At 39.1% G+C, this 22146-nt stretch overlaps 1 protein-coding gene across 9 annotated transcripts in view; it reads right to left on the bottom strand.

Annotated features, from left to right (window-relative positions):
- The window catches only part of KIF16B (kinesin family member 16B), a 202650-nt gene that overhangs the window by 163019 nt on the left and 17485 nt on the right, over positions 1-22146 (bottom strand). For 7 of the 9 annotated variants that reach the window (XM_030557951.1, XM_030557952.1, XM_030557953.1 and 4 more), the window contains exons 2-10: positions 18597-18666; positions 16188-16301; positions 12006-12122; positions 9225-9322; positions 8095-8204; positions 7330-7472; positions 5133-5301; positions 4843-4974; positions 39-214 (exon numbers count right to left, since the gene is read on the bottom strand). In XM_030557951.1, the coding sequence (XP_030413811.1) occupies positions 39-214; positions 4843-4974; positions 5133-5301; positions 7330-7472; positions 8095-8204; positions 9225-9322; positions 12006-12122; positions 16188-16301; positions 18597-18666 (1129 nt within the window). Of the gene's footprint in view, positions 1-38; positions 215-4842; positions 4975-5132; positions 5302-7329; positions 7473-8094; positions 8205-9224; positions 9323-12005; positions 12123-16187; positions 16302-18596; positions 18667-22146 lie in introns of those variants that run through there. The other 2 variants (XM_030557948.1, XM_030557949.1) reach the window with 2 other exon arrangements.

Here is a 22146-nt window from a genome sequence, read left to right as displayed (position 1 = left end):
ATTACTCAAAGAAAACTACACATAAATCTAAAACTAACCTGATTCCCTTGAGCAAGCAAGGTTTTTAATCGAGCTATTTCAGCTCTCAGCTCACGAATTAGTTTGACGTTAGGATCCTCATTAACAGTAGGCTTGTTGATGATGTTTTTGGCTCTATTTGCATAGCGAAGCGTACTTAAAGTTTCTCCATAATTGACATCAGCAGGTGAAATAGCTGAGAATTAATTCAGAAATAGTTTAGCCAGCACCAGATGTTTCATTTAATAAAGTTGGTTTGTAATTTAAATGTCAGATAAACATCTTGCAGATGGAGAGAAAACAAGGTCAATTATTGAGAGATTTGTAAAAAATCTTGCCATCAACCTAGCTGATTTTTATAGAACTCGGAGGTTCATCAACTCAATAGTGAGCATAGCATGTTCCTTGAATGTATACCCTATATAAACAGAGTTCAAACTCAAGAACAGGAGAAAGCAGTACGTTTTTTCTAAGTCTCAATAACATCTTCAAAATGAGGAAGTTGATTCAACCAAACTGCAACATTAATTGTCCATTTTTTAAAGGAAATTATAGGATATACCTTGACAGAAACTAGACATAAAAAGGAACAGAGAAGAAGCCACAGCACCCGCTTATAAACTAGGTCTTTGGGCTAAGCTGTGGGTGTACGGCAGCACACAGTCCTATCCTTGAACTAACTGCTTCCAAGGCTTATGTGATGCACAAAAGGACTCCAGTGGTGCTTTTCTATGGAGGCAATTTAATGAGAAAGAACTGAATGTGCCAATAAATATTCTTTTCTTCACATATTTTTCCAATATGGCAGCCATTCATTACTGCTTTTAAAAGCAAATGGACAAGATATTCCCAAGATTTTTAAAAAGTGAATCCTCAAATACAAGTAGAGTAGCAAGGTATGGGACAGATATTCTATAGTGATATCTAACGTCATAGCACAGGAGAAGACGACGCTACTCAGAGAAGAGATAGGATACTGACTTTTACTAACAAGATATTTAACACCTTTATAAAGCTGAACAGGAAAATAGCAGAATGAGACCACGTGGGCTCTGAGAAGGTAACTAAACAATCATTAGAAGAAGAATGTGGTATTTTCTCTTTCCCTCATTCTGTGTTTATGGGCTTTTCCCTTGTCAGTGGTTCACAAATTTGGGGATGATGGGGGATCGAATGCATTTCCCTCAGCTCTTGCCCTGTATCCCTTTATGTTACACACTACCATAGCTGCTATCATTACTCCTTTATTGTACTCATTCCTGTGATAGATTGTACCCTTATGTTCACCACGTTTACAAAATGATAAATGTTGTGCAGAATACAAACTGCAAACTCATAATTTGCTGATCAGTATTGTCCTGGTAAAATACGTGGCAACATTATATGTAAAATTATAACATTCTATTGTATGATGTTACTAAGGCATATTCCAAATGTGAAAAAGCAGCCCAGACCAATTCCTCAGAGATAGAAAGGCAAACTGATGGCTCAGTCAGATGTCAGCAACTTCAAATGGACTATCACCTGGTTAAGCGGTTATTCTTTGACAGACGGGTGTGAGTGAGACATTTACATTGTGGCAACAGACTTGCTGTCGCCTGCCCCCCAGCTGGAGATGATTCTTGAAGAGGAGGGAAGGATATAAAAACAAGGAACAGAGGCCCCAAATCATCTCTACTCACAGCATCGACATTTGAAAGACAAAAAGGAGCATCACTGAACTGAGGGACTGGTCCTGGCTGAAGGAATCCAGTCAGACTGCTGTAAGCATATGGTGAGAGAAAACTTTTGCTTTAAATTCACTTAGCTTGTAAGGTTAGGTATTAATTCAGGTTTTACCTTTTATTTCTTTGTAACCAAATTTGACTTTTATGCCTCATTACTGCTAATCACTTAAATTCTATCTTGTTTTATTTTATCTAAACCAATGTGTGTTTTAACTGGCATGTTTGGAAACCTCCATTTGATATAACAAGGTTTGTGCAAATTATTTTTTAGTTATGAAATGAAAGACTTTCTATGAGCCTGTATTGTGCAGGAGGGTGCAGGGCAGACTTTCTATGAGCCTGTATTTTGCAGGAGGGTGCCGGGCAATACAAGACGCACATTTCTGGGGACAAGTCTGGAGCTGAGAATTTCCTGGTGTCACCCTGTAATATAATTCAGGAGTGACTGGCTGGAAGCACTTATATAATTGAGCTGGGAGTGATTTTGCATGCTAGAGGCTGTGTGTAAACAGACCAGGAATGGTTATTCTCACAGCAAAGCAGTGTAAAAGGCACCCCAATTGGAGGACACAGCTGTTCAACCATCCAGATTGTATCCTGGGAAATGTCACAATTCCCTTATGGAAAAATCCTTTATAGTATTTAATAGGGAAAGAGGATTGCAATTATTTTGTATTTGTTTCTAGTGCTGCCCATTAAGTGTTAAGTATCAGAGGGGTAGCCATGTTAGTCTGGATCTGTAAAAGCAGCAAAGAATCCTGTGGCACCTTACAGACTACATGCATCCGACGAAGTGGGTATTTACCCACGAAAGATCATGCTCCAAAACGTCTGTTAGTCTACAAGGTGCCACAGGATTCTTTGCTCCATTAAGCGTTAAGTACTTTTAACATGTATGATTCACAAAAGCCAGATATCTGGTACCAGGCTCAGTCAACTGGACCTAAAAAAACCTCTCTCATCTGTAGTATGAGGTGGCCTTCCTGATCTTTGCAAGTTTGGTTAAAGAAGAGGCAGACTAAACACATTTGGGCTGTGAAAAACTTTCTTACAGACACCAAACTTAGGTGTCAGTAACAGACATCACATTACAAGCACTGGGCTCTCAACTGCTTCCACCATGTTGTAGGTCAGACACTGGGGAAGAGGGGGCGCAAAGGGGGGGGGGAGAGAGAGAGAGATGAACTACAAAGGAGAGGGGGAAAAAAAGTTAGCCTAGCAGGAATGACATTCGGAGAAGGGGAAGCAGCCCAAAGAGCGCAGTGTCCCGGATGATGCCCATAATGGCATGGACTCCGAAAACTTGTTTTTAAACAAAAGAAAAACCTGATTGATTAGATAATTTAAAAAAACCAAAAACACAACAAAAAAAACCAACCTCAAACAGCTAAAAATACTCAAAGGAAGAAACAAGCAGACTTACTTTGGCATTCAGAAATGACTAAATAGAGCTGGAGGCCACAGCTTCTGTTTATACTCCTAAAAGACAGCACATGGGGAGGGAGTGGCAGAGATTTCTAAAAGATTTCAAGATCATGCATTAGGAGCACTTATCCTGGGAGTGTCAGTCCACTAGGTAGTTCTCACTGAAGAACCAGAACTTTATCTGTAACCTTTCAGATGCTTCCTCTAGCACCAGAAGAACCCAATGAGTTACAGTACACTTACATAAGCAAAGGACAAGTGAGAACCCCAATTAAAGTAATTTTTCAAGGTCCTTCATGCTTCAGTTCTGCTACACAAACACAAACAACATACACAGCCCAGTCTCACTGTGGTTTTATTTCTTTATAATCTTGTTTGGAAACATACCTGACATTTCAATGGGCTGGTGAACTGTGGAATAAGCGAGACCATGGCACATCTGCCGTGTGATGTAGAGATAAATATTTGTTGAGTGAAAAGAGCCATTATTGAACTTTTTGTTTAAACTGTAAAAAAGTTCTCAGAAGAGCAGCTTATAAATAATGAAACTTAACACAAGAAATTAAAGTGTTGTTAATTAAGAAGAGTAACTATGTAGAAATGGCACATTCTTACTTAACAGATCTGCCTCCTGTGTGTATTCAAAGTCAAATGTGACCATATTAGTCTTTATTACTATTTTCTCCTATAATACAGTTACAGTAAAGTAAGCTAGCTCTCACATCAACAAAATTATTGGGTATATTCACATTGTTGGATCTTTATTACGGGTGATGATACACAAGCCAGAAGGAGGGGGAAAAGCCTTGACTTTTAGATCACAGATTGAGGGTGCCCGGTATGAGAGAAGTTAGAACACACACAAGTAAACTGAGTTGTCTCGGAGGCAAATGAATCACAACATAATAGGGATATTTGATTCCAGGCTTAATTGATCAGATTAGCTAAACAGTACAGATTTAGAAAATAAAATTCCTCAAGAAGGAACAAAAAGTCCTGGTACAGATTTTCAAAGTGGTGGTCGTAATTATGCACATACATTTGTGCATACCCTATTTATGCATAAAGTGCCCAGTGAATGCACATAAACTAGGTATTTGGCATACCGGATCAGTTAGACACAGCTAGTGATATGCACATGCAAACATCTGATTTGCACACACAAATATCTGCAATTGTTCATGTCTACCTGAAAATGTGGTTGCATATACACCTCTACCCCGACCCGATATAACATGAATTCAAATATAACGTGGTAAAGCAGTGCCCAGGGGAGTGGAGGGGGGACAGGCTGCGCACTCCGGTGGATCAAAGCAAGTTCAATATAATGCAGTTTCACCTATAATGCGGTAAGATTTTTTGGCTCCCGAGGACAGCGTTATATTGGGGTAGAAGTGTATTTAGTAATAAAATAGCTTTTGCCTTTTTTTTTTTTTCATTTTAATGCTACAATTATTTTTTTTAATAACACTGTTTATATCATACTTTATGAAGAAGAGAATAGTTAACGAAAGGATATGGACTGTATTAGAAAGCCCTGCTCTGAAAAGTAATCATTAATTTAACAAGGTGTAAATAACACCATTTCTTAATGAGGCATTTGGAATCAAATTATTTACAGCTAATTTGTATAAAGTGTTGAAAATGAAGAAAAGTAATTTAAAATACTTACTGGCAATCATTATCGTTTTAGAGTTTCCTCCTAGGCTATCTTTCAAAAGCCAAGTCAACACAGAGTCCCTGTAAGGCACAAATACTTGCTTCTTCTTTGCAAGAGGATTTGTTGCATCCTGAGATAAATCAGCTGTGAGAGGGGAAAAAAGCAATTCTGTATATTGGTTACTTTTTTAAAGAAATTAAAACCATGGAGCTATTACCACTCCAGTAGATTCAACACAAACCAACTGCAAAAACAGATATATAATATTAATGCAGAAAGAGGACTAAGCATGAAAGACGTACCTAAGGCAGAAATGACATTTCCCAGAGTAACTAGAGATTTGTTAATATTCCCTCCTTCCTTTAATCTAACCCCTGTAGCACCAGTGGCATCTGCTCTCTCACTTCCAGCAAGATCTACCAAATGGATCTTGCTAACAGTCTCACAAGGCATTTCAGCATCAAATTTAGCCTAAAGAAAAATACAAAAAGAAAATAAAAAATAATGGGTTAAGCTACAAAGTTCTGGAATCTTACTGAAATCAGTTTCTATCTTCCATGTCATGTTTTAAGATTACATTAATTTGTTTGCAGTAGTAGAGCTTTAGAAGTCAGATGTACTAGAGGTACCAAAGGAGTTCCATTCTCAAGCAGCTGCATAAATACCCATTTAACTGATTTTCATAAAGTAATATTCCAAGCTATTTACATATATACACCAATCACAAACATCTTAAAATGTACTGCTATTTTAAAGAAGTACAATAAACTCACCTGTTAAATCTGTATTAAATTTTTGGCGAACAATCAGTGCTTCACTTTTTACATGCACATACAACCTTTTCACTCAGATTTCCCCATCGTACTTTTATAGTGTCTTTGAACAATACATTGATACCATTTGTTGGCTTGCTTCCCACCCTTCTCTAAAAGTTGTACGCTGAGTAATTCACTGTTCCCAAAATACACAACTTTTTGCAACATGCTATGGAAAAAATGAAACTGTGCAACGATGACAAATTCTACCTTCCTTCCATCCTCCCTCCATAAAACTCTCCATAGGCCTACTATCCCCACAAAATTACAAAAGAAAGCAAACTCCCTTTTCTAAGGTTGACTGCTACTGGGAATTGGAGTGGAAAACAAATACCTAGAAGAATGTATTTGGTCACCCCATTAGTCCAGAGATGAATGAGATGAATATGCATTCAAAGTTAGGACTCTAGTAGCCAGAAGAGTAACAGTTAATGGGAGACCAGTTTGGGCCATGGGACTGTATTTCAGGAGTGTCTGGCCAACATTAAAGCATAAAAGGCAGTCACTACTTTTATGAAAATCACACATAATTTTCAATATTTTTCCCCTGTGTTGTTGGGATTCTATGGCAACATAAGGGACTATGCTTTACTTATTCACTGAGTTTTAGCTAGCTTGAGTTTCAGTCAATTATCTCCCAGAATGGTGCATCTGAGAAAAGTTGTTTTAAGAATTACTAGGCACTGTAATGTACAATGTCTTAATACAGTCACTGAGAAGTTCATCATACCACACTTAACTAACAAAAAACATACCCTTCCCTTTCTCTGCTGCAGAAGACAAATCCACCCACCTGTCTCAACAGGTGAAGAAAATTGATGGGGCTGGTGGTAAAGAGGGTCAGACCTAGCATTGAGGGAGGGAGACACTCACTGAAGGACACCAAGTAGCTTCTCCCCACCTTGGAGTCTCTAACACCCACTGGCCAGCTATAGGGGAGAGGCGCCGATTGGGTCACAGCCCCAGCTCTGGGGATTTAACGTGGAGCCCGCACCATCTGGAGCCTCCTTCAGCTCCATTCAAGCAGCTCCACCCCATATCCACCCTGAACTAAGAACAGGAATTCAGTCTGCCAGATGCTGCAGTTCTAGTCAATTGCCTTGGGGATCAGGAAGAAATTTTTCTCCCAGAGAGCCAACTGGCAGAAGCCTGGGGAGTTTTTTCACTTTCCTCACCACCTCCTTCAAAGCACAAGTGACAGTAGGAATACACTTAGTACCTAACTGAGATACCTGGTTGAGCTGTTAACTCATATCAGTTTGGGTTTTCAGTGCAGTTGAAAGGATAAAATGAAAGTTTCCCAGAGGTAAAAGACCTGGGATTTTGCTGATGGGCCTTGGGTTCATGGGACAGGGTAAGGCCGAAGTCCCCATCTTTCTGCACCTTTTGTTCCCTTCGTGGTGCGTGGTGGTAGCAGGCCTCAGACTGAGCTGAGTGCTTAAATGCCTGGTATAAGTAAGTAAGGGTGAAAGGCGGATAACATCCTTCCCTTGTGTTTAAGCTTAATAAAAGTTGCAGCCTGCCACTTAAACTCCATCCAAGTGTCTGTCCTTGTTTCGTCACTGTGTTTGCATCAATAGAAGAAACTGGGTCTCCCACATTGCTGATTTAAGAGTTACATGTTTCAGTTAGCAAATAAAAGTTATTACATGCAAATATTTAAAGACAATGCAATTTTTTTTACCTGAGTGAAGTTGATTGTGAAAATGGCATGAGACCTGCTGCTAACGTCATTCATTCCAGTTGCAGCAGTGGTTCGATTTATGTTTCCTGCTTCCATAAGTTCCTCTACATCACTGTAATTTTGTACTAAATGTTTGGACAAATCTGAACAGAAGCAAAAATGATTATAAATTAAAACAAGTATACTTATGAAGGTACTGTGAACTGATTGAGATTCAGGTTCACCTCAGTACAATGCAGCAGTGCTGAAGTAACACAGAAAGCGTTTATAGTCAGATTTCCTTTATTTCTTTTAAATAGTGTAAATGAGACATTGTGTGAAGAATACTTCTTCAGACTATTATTATAAAATTTACAGTAGAATAGTTTAAAAAAATGCATACTTCTCTTTGAAGCATATAGTATATGTCTAACCTTTCAGGGAAAAGAACCTGCATTGGCAGAGTGGTAGACTAAGATAGTTAGAGTCTAACAAATCCTTTCCAGTTCAAACATCCATGATTTATAAGTTAGCCCCCAACGCTGATTTGAAATCAATTAGCAGAGCTTCACTTCAGTAAAAAAGTGGTGTACTTTAGAAGAGTTTGGAAATGAGAACTGTACAAAATAAAAAAGACTGTTCCCAATAATGCTTTTACATTGATAATGAAACATATTGTCTTTCACCTTCATTTGCATTTACAATTTAAAAACAAAAAACAGGGATATACACTTAAACATAAACCTGAAAATATTCATTAAGCAGAAAGCAATGAAGTGATTTTACCCTCAACGTAAGGCCCTTCTTTCGGATGCTCTCGTATTCTTAAATTATAAGTTTTTGATGATTTCCGCCTAAGCAGATCTCTCACACGTTCATTATATATCTCCAGATAACTGAAACAAAAGTATTTGAATTTAGAAAGATATTGAATGATACAAGATTTTAAAAAGCAAACATTACTGGAAAGAGTTCATTCCGATGGTAGAATTGAGCCTCAATCCTGCAAGTTTACATAGGAGTGACTTCACCCACGAGTCCAATTCACTATTCAGTCACTCCTGCATGTAGGCATTCTGCAGGACAGATCCTAGTTTGTAACTTTTTCACCAAGTTATGATACCATTCACAATATAAGCTCTATGGTAACAAAACTGCTAAAGATCACATTATGATGTAAACATCTCCCTGCATTTCCTGGTGTTTTGTTTATTGTACTATGCTTTCTAACCCAATACCAATGAGAACTAGTGTATCTTGATGCAAATCCTATTATTACCGATAGTTGTAGCAACAGAAAATAAAGTAAGCTGTTAAACTTCTTTCCTTTATACACTTTGGGCATTAGAAAATGGTCTAGTAAAAAAGGTTAAAAACTTGTTTTCATCATGATCAAGTGATAACAGAATGTAGAAAAATCTAATATTTTTCATAATTATTACTCTTGCTACCTAAAAAAAGCCCAAAAAATACAGAATTAAAGTATTTTAAAATTATTACAAATGGCACATGTAGCAACAGCTGAAGTTAAGGTTGTTTAAGTGTTTCCATTTCTCAAGAGCAATTTCAACTGACTATAAATCATGTCAAACTTTCACCATGTGAGATGAAGTTTCCCAGGTTTGGTCTCTGTCTGCAGTGAAATTTCTGAATACAAGGGGAAGGATTAGTGAAAGTTGCTTTATAAAAGCATTAACTGTTTTTTTTAAAGTATTGAAAAAGTGTGGGAGGTCCAGTAGAGAAGTTCTGATAACATTTTACCAGAGCTTTCCACAAAAATCCATTTTCGGGCTGAGAAGAAGAATAAGTTTCATCCCTAAAACCACATTGTACAAAAAGATACTAAAATGAAAACAAGGAGTTTATAACAGAGTAGGTTCATTCCCAGTAATCTTTGTAATGTACACAAAACCTACCTGACTTCTGTTCGAAAGGATGCTTCATTCCATCTTGTTTTTTCATTTATTCTGCTGAATAATCCTTCACAAATTCTAGGTATTAAACCAGCATCGCCCTGCAACAAAAATTTTTATTTTCTACATCGCTACATGTATGCACTGTATATTTTCAAAACAGAAGAAATCACCAGTTGAAATTGAAAATACCCAAAGTCATTGCGCCAGATATACAGCAGGGAATTATTAGCAAATATTCTTAATATCACATTTAGCAGACATAGCAACTTGGAGGTTAAGCAGTTTGCAATTCAGATCCTAGCACTGGCCCTTAGTTTTGATTTAGATTTTACCCTGTGCCCTACACATTTGGTCTATACAAATCTCACCTATTTAAAGCAGAGAAAAAATCCAGTTCTCCAGGACAACATTTAACTTCCTTAACCATCCTTTCTCTCCCCTAAACCCTTTGCCTCAGTCACACACCTTCCGACATCTGCAACAAAAGCAGGGGTCCTACAGACAACAACCTCATGCACTAAATAACCCTGATCCAGCCCCAGAGCAGATCCATCTTCCTCACTGAGTGAGGCAGAGTCCTGTGGAAAATATAGCATGCAATAGCGTAATTAAAGACTATCATAATATATGTGCACGATGGGGGGCGAATTAAGGCAATTTTAACTCTTGTATTTTCCTATTTCTAAGTGCTTTATTTTGTAACCTTAATGTTCTTTTTGCACAGTTGTTTGTGTGTAATTTCCTAGGTTTCTGAAAAGTGAAAAACAAAATCTGAATAACGTGGAAACATATTGACACCTACTGATGGGGAAAAACATAAAAGCGAGACAAAGACATAAAAGCCCGGAAAAAATAGGTTAATTTTAATGAAATAGATGGGCCAAAATATTAACATAATTGTCACTGGATTAACACCTTTGTTTCATATATTCCAACACATCATGTGGTTTATCAACACAAACCTCTGCCACTTGAGCTAACAAAGTAACTCATAACAGTAGTAGGTTATTATCTTCTATGTGGACCAACCACTAGGAGGTAGCCGAGACACTTCCCCCAGGGGTTTCACAGACATTTATTGGCAGCAGAGAAATGTTGAGACACCAGAATCTCGAGTTTACTTATTTCTTGGGTAAACTTAACTACAGGCCTCAGATATAAGAAGCATGTGCTTGCACGTTTCCTTGATTTATATTTCTGTTTAATTTAGCCATCGATTTTAAGTTAGGGTTTTTTGGTGGTTTTGTCAGAAATATAGCTGCATATTTCTTATTAAAATTAATTAAAAGTGAACAGAAATCTAAAAAAGAAGGCACCTAAAACCAATTATGATTACACACTAGTGAAGTCTTCATCTGGGGACCAATTCTGCTAATGAATACACTGTTACTAGAATATTACCACACACTATCAGTGCCACTTGCAGAGTTTGGCAATCAATGCATATTTGCTAATGGCACTGTAAGCTCTAGGAGGGTGAAAAGTCCCTTGACTGGAATTTTAGTACTAGTACTTTAAGGAATAGCAAAAAAAAAGGAAATTATTTACTTGTAACTTGAATTTTGTCTATTGTAGGTAGAGTCTAGGATCAAATGTTTTATACAAGTGATTCTGTGAGCCAACTGCCACTGTCTATCAATTTATATAATCTTATACATACGGCCAAAGTACAATAACTATGGCTCACAGCAAGAAGAATCAGTGTAGACCTCTATTTCTGAGCTGGGTCAAACAAACATTGCTACTTATATCATAGCAAAATCTCTTGAAGATAATGTCCACTAGATTTACTCAGAAAGTCTCACAATATGCAGGTTACTTAGCAAACCATTTTCAGCAATTTATATCTTTCATTTATAAAATTTTCTCTCGCCCTAACATTCTATTATGCTTATTCACCACACCGAAAAAACTTCATAACATTATACGCAAAGTTACTTATTCTGTGTGTATAGTAATATGTAAAAGACAGAGTCAAATTCACACTTCCAGCTCAGGGAGGTGAAAATTAGTGACACAATTACAGTTCAAAAAGGATTTAACTGGCGGAGGGCAAGTGGCAGCCTTCCCTTCTTAAATTTTGCTGGGGGTGGGTGGTTATTTTAGCTAAGGAGTACAAGAGACCAGCTAACAGAGGATGCTTCTGGGATGAACTTAATCAGCATGCCACTGGCTGCACCACTCAAAAAAGTTTCCTCAGCCAGTTCCTTCCCCTTCCAAGCAAGCATCCCCCCTCAATGGAGTCAATTGTGGGCCACTCTACTCCTGTCAGAATGCCCCTCCAGTTGGACTTTCCTTTGCTAGGGGTCCTGTGCCAGAGTTAGCCAGAACTTTAATCCTTAAAATTAAAGTCCGCATAATGTTTTTATTTTGAAGTTTTATTTATTTTCCAAATAGGAATCAAACAGCCATCTTGATTTTTTTCCCCCTTCAGAACCATGCAGATTCTTTCAGAAAGTGCTAAGCATACATACTCTCAAAATCATGGCCCTTTTAAGGTGTCTCAAGTTGAGTACCCAAAAATCACTAGTCAATTTGAAGATTTTTGTTCTGATCTGTGCATGACAAATAGCTTATTATTAGCTGTAACAGCAACACAAAGATATTTTTTCTGATTTAAAATTTCTCCCACATAACTATAAGGAACTTTGAAGACTCCCACATAACTACTAAAAGTTAAATATAAAATGGAAATAACAATGTGCAGACAAGGTAGAGAATGATGGTTCCAAAAGGAATCCAACTGCATAATAAAACTGAAGTCTGCAAAATATGACATACAGCATTTCCCATCATAGTGTAGGACTTCCCAGATCCAGTCTGTCCATACGCAAAAATACAAGCATTATAACCTTCAAAAGCAGATGCCAGGACATCTGTGCCAAGATTTTTGAAAACCTAAAAACAAAAACAAAACAAAAACAAAAAAAAAGCTTTTTAAGAGACTGAACAGTTAAAAAAAATCATATCTGCAGTAGTTTTAATTATAGTTTAATGTATTCTATTCAACACAGCATTGCAAATACTACAAAACAGCAGAGATATACTAACACACACAAGCTATCGGTTTGGACCAGTTATATTTGCTTTAGAGAATTAGCTAGGAAGCGTTTTGATTAAATGCAGAATGTTACTAGTATATTTAGTTTACAGCAGTGCCAAAGTATTCTTTTCACTTTCTCTGTCAAACCTAGATCTTCCCCTATTTTTTTTTAATCTAATCCAGGCACTATCTAATGACCATCTTTCTGCTATTGTTAATAGTTACTTTACACCTTTAATATTTTCCCCAATGCTACAGAATTTGAAAGTGTCTATTCCCGTCTTAAAAAGAAAACCCTTCCCTGATCCCGAGACTTATGAGTGGCCTTTTTCCTCTCACCAATCACCTCTTGCATAATAGAACCTTTGAGTTCAAACTCTGTTTCCTTCTGGCCAAAGCACAGAACATGTCTTCTTTATAGTAATTACCTTCTTTCCTCAGATAGCCCTTTCTCCTTTTGCTCTCAAATTTAATCAAATCTGACATTGTAGAGCACTCCATCCTCCTGGATCATCTACATAGCCATTTAGGTGTGCCTAGTTCCTTTCTGTTGTGGTGGGGTTGGATGGCTCCAGGCCCCATTACCCCTTAAAGAGGAAAAACCACCCTGTTATACTGTGCCACTCTCAACAACCTCATGTACCAGGATTTGGGGACCTCTGTCATAGACAATCGTAAGCACAATTCTCTCATATTCTCTCTGTTATTTGAAGAGAATGTCTCCCATTTAATGCCATTCTGATGGTACCTTTCTTGAAATCATCATCCATACCTACATTTCATGTTGCATTGATTGCCCCTCGACCATCTCTAGACTCTAGCGTTTGAAGATTGCTACTATCCATCTTCCCAAATGTTCAAAAAAATTGAAGCGGTATCATCACCAAATAATTCCACTGACACCTCATTCATGTCAAAATCCAGTCCAATATTTGCCTCACTCTTGGTAATCCCTTGACGGGTATGCTCAAACCTGCCTCATGGAGTTGTGTCTCATTATTCCTATACAGAGCTGTAACTAGATATTTTAGCATCTAGGGCAAGCAAGCATATTTTCACCCCCTGCTGATTTTTATTAGGCATTTCTTTGCCCCATTTTACCAGCCCCGTGGCTTACAGCTGCCTCACTTATCCCGCCCTTGGTATAGCCCCGTTCCTATCCCTAATCCCCCCCACTAATCTAGTACAAGTCTCTTTTTTCTCACTACACAATCTGGCTACTCTAGGGGAACAAGAACATCTTTATACAACATAGAATTGTATTATGCTACATGACTCTTGAAAATTTATTTAGGTTAAAGTAAAGCAAAAATGATGTTTAGACAGAAGCAACCAGAGATTATCATTTTCTGAATTACTGCCCAGTGCACCAACTTGAACAGAACACACTGTTAGCACTAGGACTGAATCGCTAGGGCATTCTGTTAGTGGTTTCAAAAGGCCAGTACAACTGACCAGGAAAAAAATATATCTTCATTCTTGTTGCACAGATATACAGCTAAAGATCAGCAGGTTAAAATCTCTAGTCTAATTTCTGCGTCACTGTAGCACAACTCATGTCCACAAGAGGGCATTGATAGGGCATGTAAAGCTAGATACAGCTTCATTTATCACTCAGTTATGTGTACATGGCAAAAGTTTAATGACAACGGACCAAACATGCTAGTAATTCAAGTATCCATTGTGCTCCACAGTGAGCTGGACATGAATTAGGCAGGAAGGTTTATGCAGTACCCCGGTGTAGTCGATTGGAAATTCTTGATGCATGTTAAAATATGAATGTTTTCAATTATATATGAAAGTGAGTAATACAAGGAGGACAGCCTGTCTTGTATTTATTTTTGAAGTTGAAGTTAATTTATTTGAAGATGGCCTTCTGTTCTCCATGTGCTACGGGACTTTTTATTTAACACAAATGCATGATAGACAATGGAGGTTTTGATAGCTTGGCAGAGAACTGTTGGGATTTTTGGTACCCAAGAAGATCTGGGAGACAGGTTTGGGATTGTGGGATATGCACTTAAATTGGGTATGTCTGTTGTAAAGATCAATAGTGAATGTTTACATTTAAGAAAGTCGTTTTTAGATTTCACAGTTAACATCCTATTGATAGGAATGGTACAGTTCACTCTTCTAGGAGCTACTGTTTCAGGCTGCTGCTGCACCCTCAGGTCTTCCCTCACCGGCATTTTTTTCCTCCACAAGCAGTGCGCCTTGTATAGGAATCCTCCACAGGTGTCAAAGTGACTTGCACCAATGCACTTTGCCCTAGTTTGAAACAGGGGCAAAACTTTAAAATGCTTAAATCTATCCCTATTCAGCAAAGCACTTACACACATGCTCAACTTTAAAAGCACATGCTTAAGCATCACTAGGACTTAACACATGCTTAAGCACCCTTTCTGAATAGAAATGCTTTCCAGGACTGGGACCTCAATGTTTGAGTTTGGGATTTTTATGAATATTGTCAGTTATAATCTTTTCCTTTACTTAGTATCTTTAACTATCTTAATTTTTGTTTTTCAAAGTATACATGCACAGAAACAAATAAAACCTATAAAATTCAGAAAACTAAAAAAACAGTGGCAACTACTGCAATGGAAAAATTTTGAATTGCCAAGAATTAATGACTTCTTTAGTTAAACATGTAATCAAGTGTTTAATCTACAATTTAATTCAATCTATTATTTAAACTATAAAAATGAATAAGGAAGTTTTAACAATGGGATCTACTAGTTTGTATTAAATGGTTAAAGAGAAAACCAGAAGTGGAAATTCCCTGTCAGATAGCCATATTGGTTAGCATTGCCAATAAAAACAGTCTGTTATAATAATGCACCTTAATCTTGGCCTGAACTACCATTTTTCTACTTTAGGCAGTTATTTCAGTCTTCCTGTTGGTTTTAACCCCCATGTCTTCAGGGATCAGGCTCACCAATTTCACTTAATTCTAGACCACCAACATCACCACTGCAATGTATCTGCAGCAACTCTCGATACCAAAGGTCTTCACTGGTATCCATAAATTCAGCAGGAATTTCCATTATTTAAGTATACTGAAAACTCTCTCATACAACAGGAGAGAAGCAATTGTCCTAACATGTTGGTACGGGATCAAAAGAGGAAAGTGCCGATATTGAAAAACATTTGAATTGTATCAGATAAATTAATTTGGGTCTGGAAGGGAACTAGGAAGGTCATAAGCAACAAAGGTCCTGCAAAAAGCACATATGACATATTTCAAAATTAGTTGGATACCAATGTGCACTTACATTTGTGTGCCTAAATTAAGTGAAAATATGTAGTGTGCATGCAATTACACAAGCCTGTCTTCAGAAAAACAGTCTCCATATGTTTAGACTTGGGTGGAGGAGACAGTCACCAGATCTACATAATTATAGATGATAGATATGCGGTCTTGTGGGTGAGAGAAGAAAGGTAATTTAGAGGGCAAAGTCTACAACTCTACATTAGAAAGCTCGCATGTAATACTCTGGAGAGAAGGATCAAGAACCTGTTTCAAGCAGGTTTTCAAATCCTTAATAAATCTTTAGTTCAAACAGGATTTTATCTGGAAAAACCGAATGTTTGTGTCTTTTTGAATTAAGCAGATGTATCTGGTGTTCAGAAGGTGATTTTTAAGTTTTTAGGTGACAAATATAGGTAGCACAGTAATAGCTTTACTGAGGATTTCACTAACCTGACCTAACAAAATAAGTCAGATAAGAGAACCAGACAAGGGACATTCCTTCTGTATCGCGAGAAAACATATAGCTAACTGTGTTGGCTGTCCTAACGCTTCTCTCAAACATGTAGGGAATTTCCAAATTGGGCAGAGAGAACTGTAAAAGGGAGGAAACGTCACATTAATCTTTCAATATAAAAAGGATCAATCAATTCTAAAAGTTTAGAAAGCCTACCACTTCTTGAGACACATAGACAGGACTTTTACTATCTGCTGAGAAATAGGAGAAGTCGTAGGTAAATGTTTTTGTCCGTTCTCTTCCTATGTCTCCAGTTCCTCCTTCTGGTATCTACAGGAGACAAAAGAGTTGGCATGTTGCATGATAAAGTAATCAATTCAAAGGACATTTTGCAACATAGATGATTGGAACACAAATTTCATAGGAGAGCACACAAAGAGAGAGCATTTTAATGAAAGAATAACAAAAAGGGATAGCCTAACAAATATACACACTTAGTGGTGAAAAAAGTTAGCAAGTAACATCTGCTTTCATAAGAAAGGGACAGTCTTATTAAAAGAGCACTGTAGGCATGTTACTCTTTCTTTTAAATTACTTTTAATGTAATGGCTCATTTTTGTTATGTTACTATGTAATGTTTACCACTACTAGTTATTACAAGTTAAATTCTGTGTAGGAAATTCTAAGACAATATTCCGAACATTTACTTAATGAACAAACACTTTACCATGTACAAACTGAATTGCATATGAAAGCACAGATGTAATTAAAATGGTCATATATGCCTTCAGCTTAAGGCTATTATCATGCTGGAGGCAGACTGCTCATGACATTAGCAATATGTACTACTATCCAAGTCTCGCACACAATTCTCCTTTCGGGGAAGGAACATAATGTAGTTGTTAAGAGTGGGGGACTATGCATCAGGTATACTGGATTTTATCTCCAGCTCTGCCACTCGTTTCACTATGTCATCTTAAGAAAAGTATCTAACTTCTGTGCCTTGGCTCACTCCGCTATAAAAAGGTTGTAAGGCTTGTGTGTATGAAAGGTGCATCAGGTAGAATAGTGCAGGGTTCTCAACCTTTTTCTTTCTAAGGCCCCCGCAACATTTTATAAAAATTCCATGGCCCGTCTGTGCCACAACAACTGTTTTTCTCAACATAAAAGCCAGGGCCAGCATTAGGGAGTAGCAAGCAGGGCAACTGCCCAGGGCACTATGCCACAGAGGGCCCTGTGATACTAAGTTGCTCAGGCTTTGACTTCAGCCACGGGTGGCAGGGCTTGGAGCCCCAGGCTTCAGCCCCCCAGGCAGTGGGGCTTTGGCTTTCTGCCCTGAGCCCCAGCAAGTCTACTGCTGGTCCTACTTGGCAGACTCCCTGAAACTTGCTTGCAGCCCCCCAAGTGGATCCCGGACCCCTGGTGGAGAACCAGTGGAACAGTGTTTATGAAGCACTGATGAGAAGGTGCTACAATAGCACAAAGAAAAAAATCTAAAGATATTTGACTATGTAGCATTATTTAAATAATAAAAGTTTAAAATAAAGTCCTACATTTTTTGTTACATAAGCTAAAAGTATGTTAATTTGCTGAATCCATCAAGTAACAAAGGCATGATTATTTAGCATATTTTAATTTTATTGTACCTTTCTTCATTCCCATTTTAAATTCCTTTGAAATAAAAATCTCACCAGCCAATTCCTACATCTGTTCTACCCAACTATACACAATGTTGGGATATCACATCTGTGGTGAGGACAGCAAGAGTGCATGCAGATAACTGGCCATAAAATGCTATCTTTCACCAATTTTTTTCATTTATCTCACATACACTCACAATATATTTCATTTTATACATTTTTCTGAAATCCCAGAAGTCATGTGTATTAAGTCTTTGTAAAACCACTCCATATAAATACAAATCTAATGGCATAACTCCTTTGGGGTATTTGTACATCCAGCTTAATTGCTGATAGCAGATGTAATAGCATGGTTTATGTAAGAAATGGCCAGCACAACTAGGACCTTAAATGATTTTAAATTAGTTATGTGTTGAAAGCCTCTTTAACATTTGTCATTGGAGGCTTTCAGAACATCAACATACCTTTAATATCTTTAAATATTTGCAGGTGAGTTTTGCACACCTTGAAAAATTCTGCATACCTAGTGCAGTCAGTTATCTTTTGGCAAGTAAGAAAAATTTAATAAGATTTTAAATCATCTTAGTAAATAGTGGCAAGTAGACCTTCCACCTGATTTAGTAAATTTTCACTACAATTTTGGAAGGCTGTTTGTACAGCAGGATGGAAAATTGGAGCTCATTAGAAACAGAGTATAAATGTTTTTTCCATTGTAAGCACTCATCCTCCAGCTAAGTGAATGGCCACAGCAACAGAAATACTTAAGAAACGGGTCCTATGGGTTGCCTTTCAAATGAAATTTGTACAACAAACAATAGTAACTTCCCTATCTTGGTCTCCAGATAACAATTCAAGATGTAGATAAGCCGGAGACCAAAGGCCTCTCCCTCATATGAAATGGACACTACCAATTACCTATTTATCAGAACCTTGTTTTGATGGCTAACTTGGTTATAATTTTTCCTTCCCAAATGAGAACACTCACCTTTATATTTGTGATAGTAGTTTTATTTTTTTCCATTGAAATAATAAATTTAGCATCCAGGTCCTTTTCCCTGTAAATAAAAAGCATGATTTCAGTTTGTTGAAAAAAACTTTATCTTGCATTCAGGAATCAAAGAGTAACTGTTTTTATAACACTACTTTAGCACTGTATATGAATACTAGTCAATTTCTTTTTTCATTGAGGCATGCTTTACTGCTTTATATTTCTGATATATTTGTATTGCCTGAGCTTGTTTCCAAGTTCCTTCTGCCAAGTCCCTTCCAGGAAAAATTCAACACCAGAAGTTTGATTAGACACCTAAATTAATAGTTTTCTCTTACTGGCAGATCTGATCCAAAGCCTGGTGAAATTGTTGGGAGCATTCTCCAACTAGCTCTAATGAATTCTGAAATAAAGCATTATGAAGGAAACCTTAACTCTTTCCATCAAGTTAGCAACAATTCTGTTTTGGCCTGAATCAGGACCCATCTTGGCCACGTGGCCTAGGTAATGAACTGAGTACTGTTTTAACTGCAATTCTTCCTTAGAGACCCAGTGTTGACAACTCGCAATTTTACTTTAAAAGCCTCACAATATTTTGTGTTTTTTGTGATGTCCCAGCTGCTAGAATCGGGTTGCTACCTGAGAATCTCAGCTTTCATTTAAACAACAAACAAGCCTTCCTGGCATTGGTGGGCAACCTGTGGCCCACGGGCCACACACAACCCATCAGGGGAATCTGCTGGTGGGCTACAAGACAGTTTGTTTACATTGACTGTCCACGGGTACGGCCACCTGCAGCGCGCAGTGTCCGTGGTTCGCTGTTCCCGGCCAATGGGAGCTGCAGGAAGCCGTGCCTGTGGACAGTCAATGCAAACAAAGGCCTGGTCTACACTACGCGTTTATACTGATTTTAGCAGCATTAAACCAATTTAATGCTGCACCCGTCTACACAACAAGGCCCTTTATATCAATATGAAGGGCTCTTTAAACCGGTTTCTGTACTCCTCCTCGAAGAGAGGAGTAGCGCTGAAATCGGTATTACCATATCGGATTAGGGTTAATGTGGCCACAAATCGACAGTATTGGCCTCCGGGCGGTATCCCACAGTGCACCATTGTGACTGCTCTGGACAGCAATCTGAACTCAGACGCACTGGCCAGGTAGACAGGAAAAGCCCCTCGAACTTTTGAATTTCATTTCCTGTTTGTCCAGCATGGAGCTCTGATCAGCACGGGTGACCATGCAGTCCCAAATCCAAAAAGAGCTCCAGCATGGACCGTATAGGAGATACTGGATCTGATCTCTGTATGAGGAAGCAAATATGTTCTATCAGAGCTCCGTTACAGAAGATGAAATGACAAAGCATTTGAAAAAATCTCCAGACAGAGGCCACAGCAGGGACTCAGCATAGTGCTGCACGACAAGCGTAACGGAAAGCCAAGGAATCAAATGGACGCTCAATTAAGAGAGGGAGGGAGGGGATACTGAGGACTCCAGCTATCCCACAGTCCCCGCAGTCTCCGAAAAGCATTTGCATTCTTGGCTGAGCTCCCAATGCCAAACACATTGTCCGGGGTGGTTCAGGGTATACCTCGTCAATTTATCTCCCTCCCCCCGCCATGAAAGAAAAGGGAAAAAAATCGTTTCTTGACTTTTTTATATGTCACCCTATGTCTACTGCATGCTGCTGGTAGACACGGTGCTGGGGCAATGAACAGCAGCACCCTCTCCCCTCCCCTCCTCAGTGGCAGACAGTAAAATATGACTGCTATCCATCGTCATCATCAGCCCGTGAGTGCTCCTGGCTGGCCTCAGGTGAGGTCGGCCAGGGGCTCCTGGGCAAAAATAGGAATGATTCCCAGTCATTCCCAGTAAATGGTATAGAACGGCTGGTAACTGTCTCCATCATAGCAACTGGGGGCTGAGCTCCATCAGCCCCCTCCTTTCATGTCTAAAGAATAGATTCTGTACTGCCTGGACTATCATAGCAGCTGGAGGCTGCCTCCTCCTCATTTTATCTCACTAACAAGTCAGTGTTTCTTATTCCTGCATTCTTTATTACTTCATCACACAAATGCAGGGGGGGACTGCAACGGTAGCCCAGGAAGGTTGGGGGAGGAGGGAAGCAAAGGGTGGGGTTGTTGCAGGGGCACCCCCCTAGAATGGCATGCAGCTCATCATTTCTGCAGGATCTGACACGGAGTGGCTGTGCTGTCTGGTACACTGGTTCTCTAGCACACTTGCCCCATATTCTAGGCAGGACTGACTATTTTTAGATAAACCATAAAGGAGGGAATGACCCGGGAAGTCATTCCCATTTTTGTCTTTGCACCCCCGGCCGACCTCAGCCAGGAGCACTCATGACAGCAGCAGACGGTACAGAACGACTGATAACCATCATCTCATCGCCAATTTAAAATGGCATGGCAGACAGTACAGAACAATGGATAACCGTCTCTGCTATCTTGCAAAGGTAAATGAATGCTGCTGTGTAGCGCTGCATACCGCCTCTGTCAGCGGCATCCAATACGCATACGGTGACGTGACAAAAGGCAAAACAGGCTCCATGGTTGCCATGCTATGGCGTCTGCCAGGGCAATCCAGGGAAAAAGGGCATGAAATGACTGTCTGTCATTGCTTTCATGGAGGAAGGAATGAGTGATGACATTTACCCAGAATCACCCGCAACACTATTTTTGCACCATCATGCATTGGGATGTCAACCCAGAATTCCAATGGGCGGGGGAGACTGCGGGAACTATGGGATAGCTACCCACAGTGCAACGCTCCAGAAATCGACGCTAGCCTCGGTACCTGGACGCACACCACCGAATTAATGTGCTTAGTGTGGCCACGTGCACTCGACTTTATACAATCTGTTTTACAAAACCAGTTTATGTAAAATTGGAATAATCCCGTAGTGCAGACGTACCCAAACTGTCTCGTGGCATGCCAGTGGGCCGTAGGCCACAGGTTGCCCACCACTGCTTCCTGGCAAACATCAAGAACCCCAAATGTATTTTTTAATGCTAATGATTGGTGGGGGAGAGAGAGAGAGACCGAGTGTTTTAAATACTCGGAGTTGGCAGCTCTAGAGACTTTGGTTGCCGCCACAGGGGGCATGCTTCTCTCCTCCTGTAGTCTAACAGCCCTCTCCTCCCCCCGCAGCGGCTGTTCCACAAAAATCTGTCCAATTCTGCAGCAGAGAGTGGGGAAGACATAAAGGAGATCAACCCTGGAAAAGCCAAGACAGGGCAAGAGATAATCGAATTACGGCCCTGACATATGCCCTCCGATGAACACCTGAAGACACCAAAGAAAGAGCAAGCTACAATCTCACTAGATCAGTTTCCCTCACACAGGCCCCCTCTAGTGGCTAGCGACTTCAAGAATTATTTGGATTACTGATCTTGGAAAACATTCTCAAGTGTTAGCAACTACATTATAATCAGCATTCCTGCCTGTCTGAAATATCAGGAAAGAGCCAACTCAGTGCCTGGGAAACATGTGCCAAGCTGTTGCAGAGATCTGATTTCATTATACCTAA

The sequence above is a fragment of the Gopherus evgoodei genome, chromosome 3 (assembly GCF_007399415.2).
Source record: "Gopherus evgoodei ecotype Sinaloan lineage chromosome 3, rGopEvg1_v1.p, whole genome shotgun sequence".
NCBI lineage: Eukaryota > Metazoa > Chordata > Testudines > Testudinidae > Gopherus > Gopherus evgoodei.
This window is presented reverse-complemented; position numbering and strand designations above follow the sequence as displayed.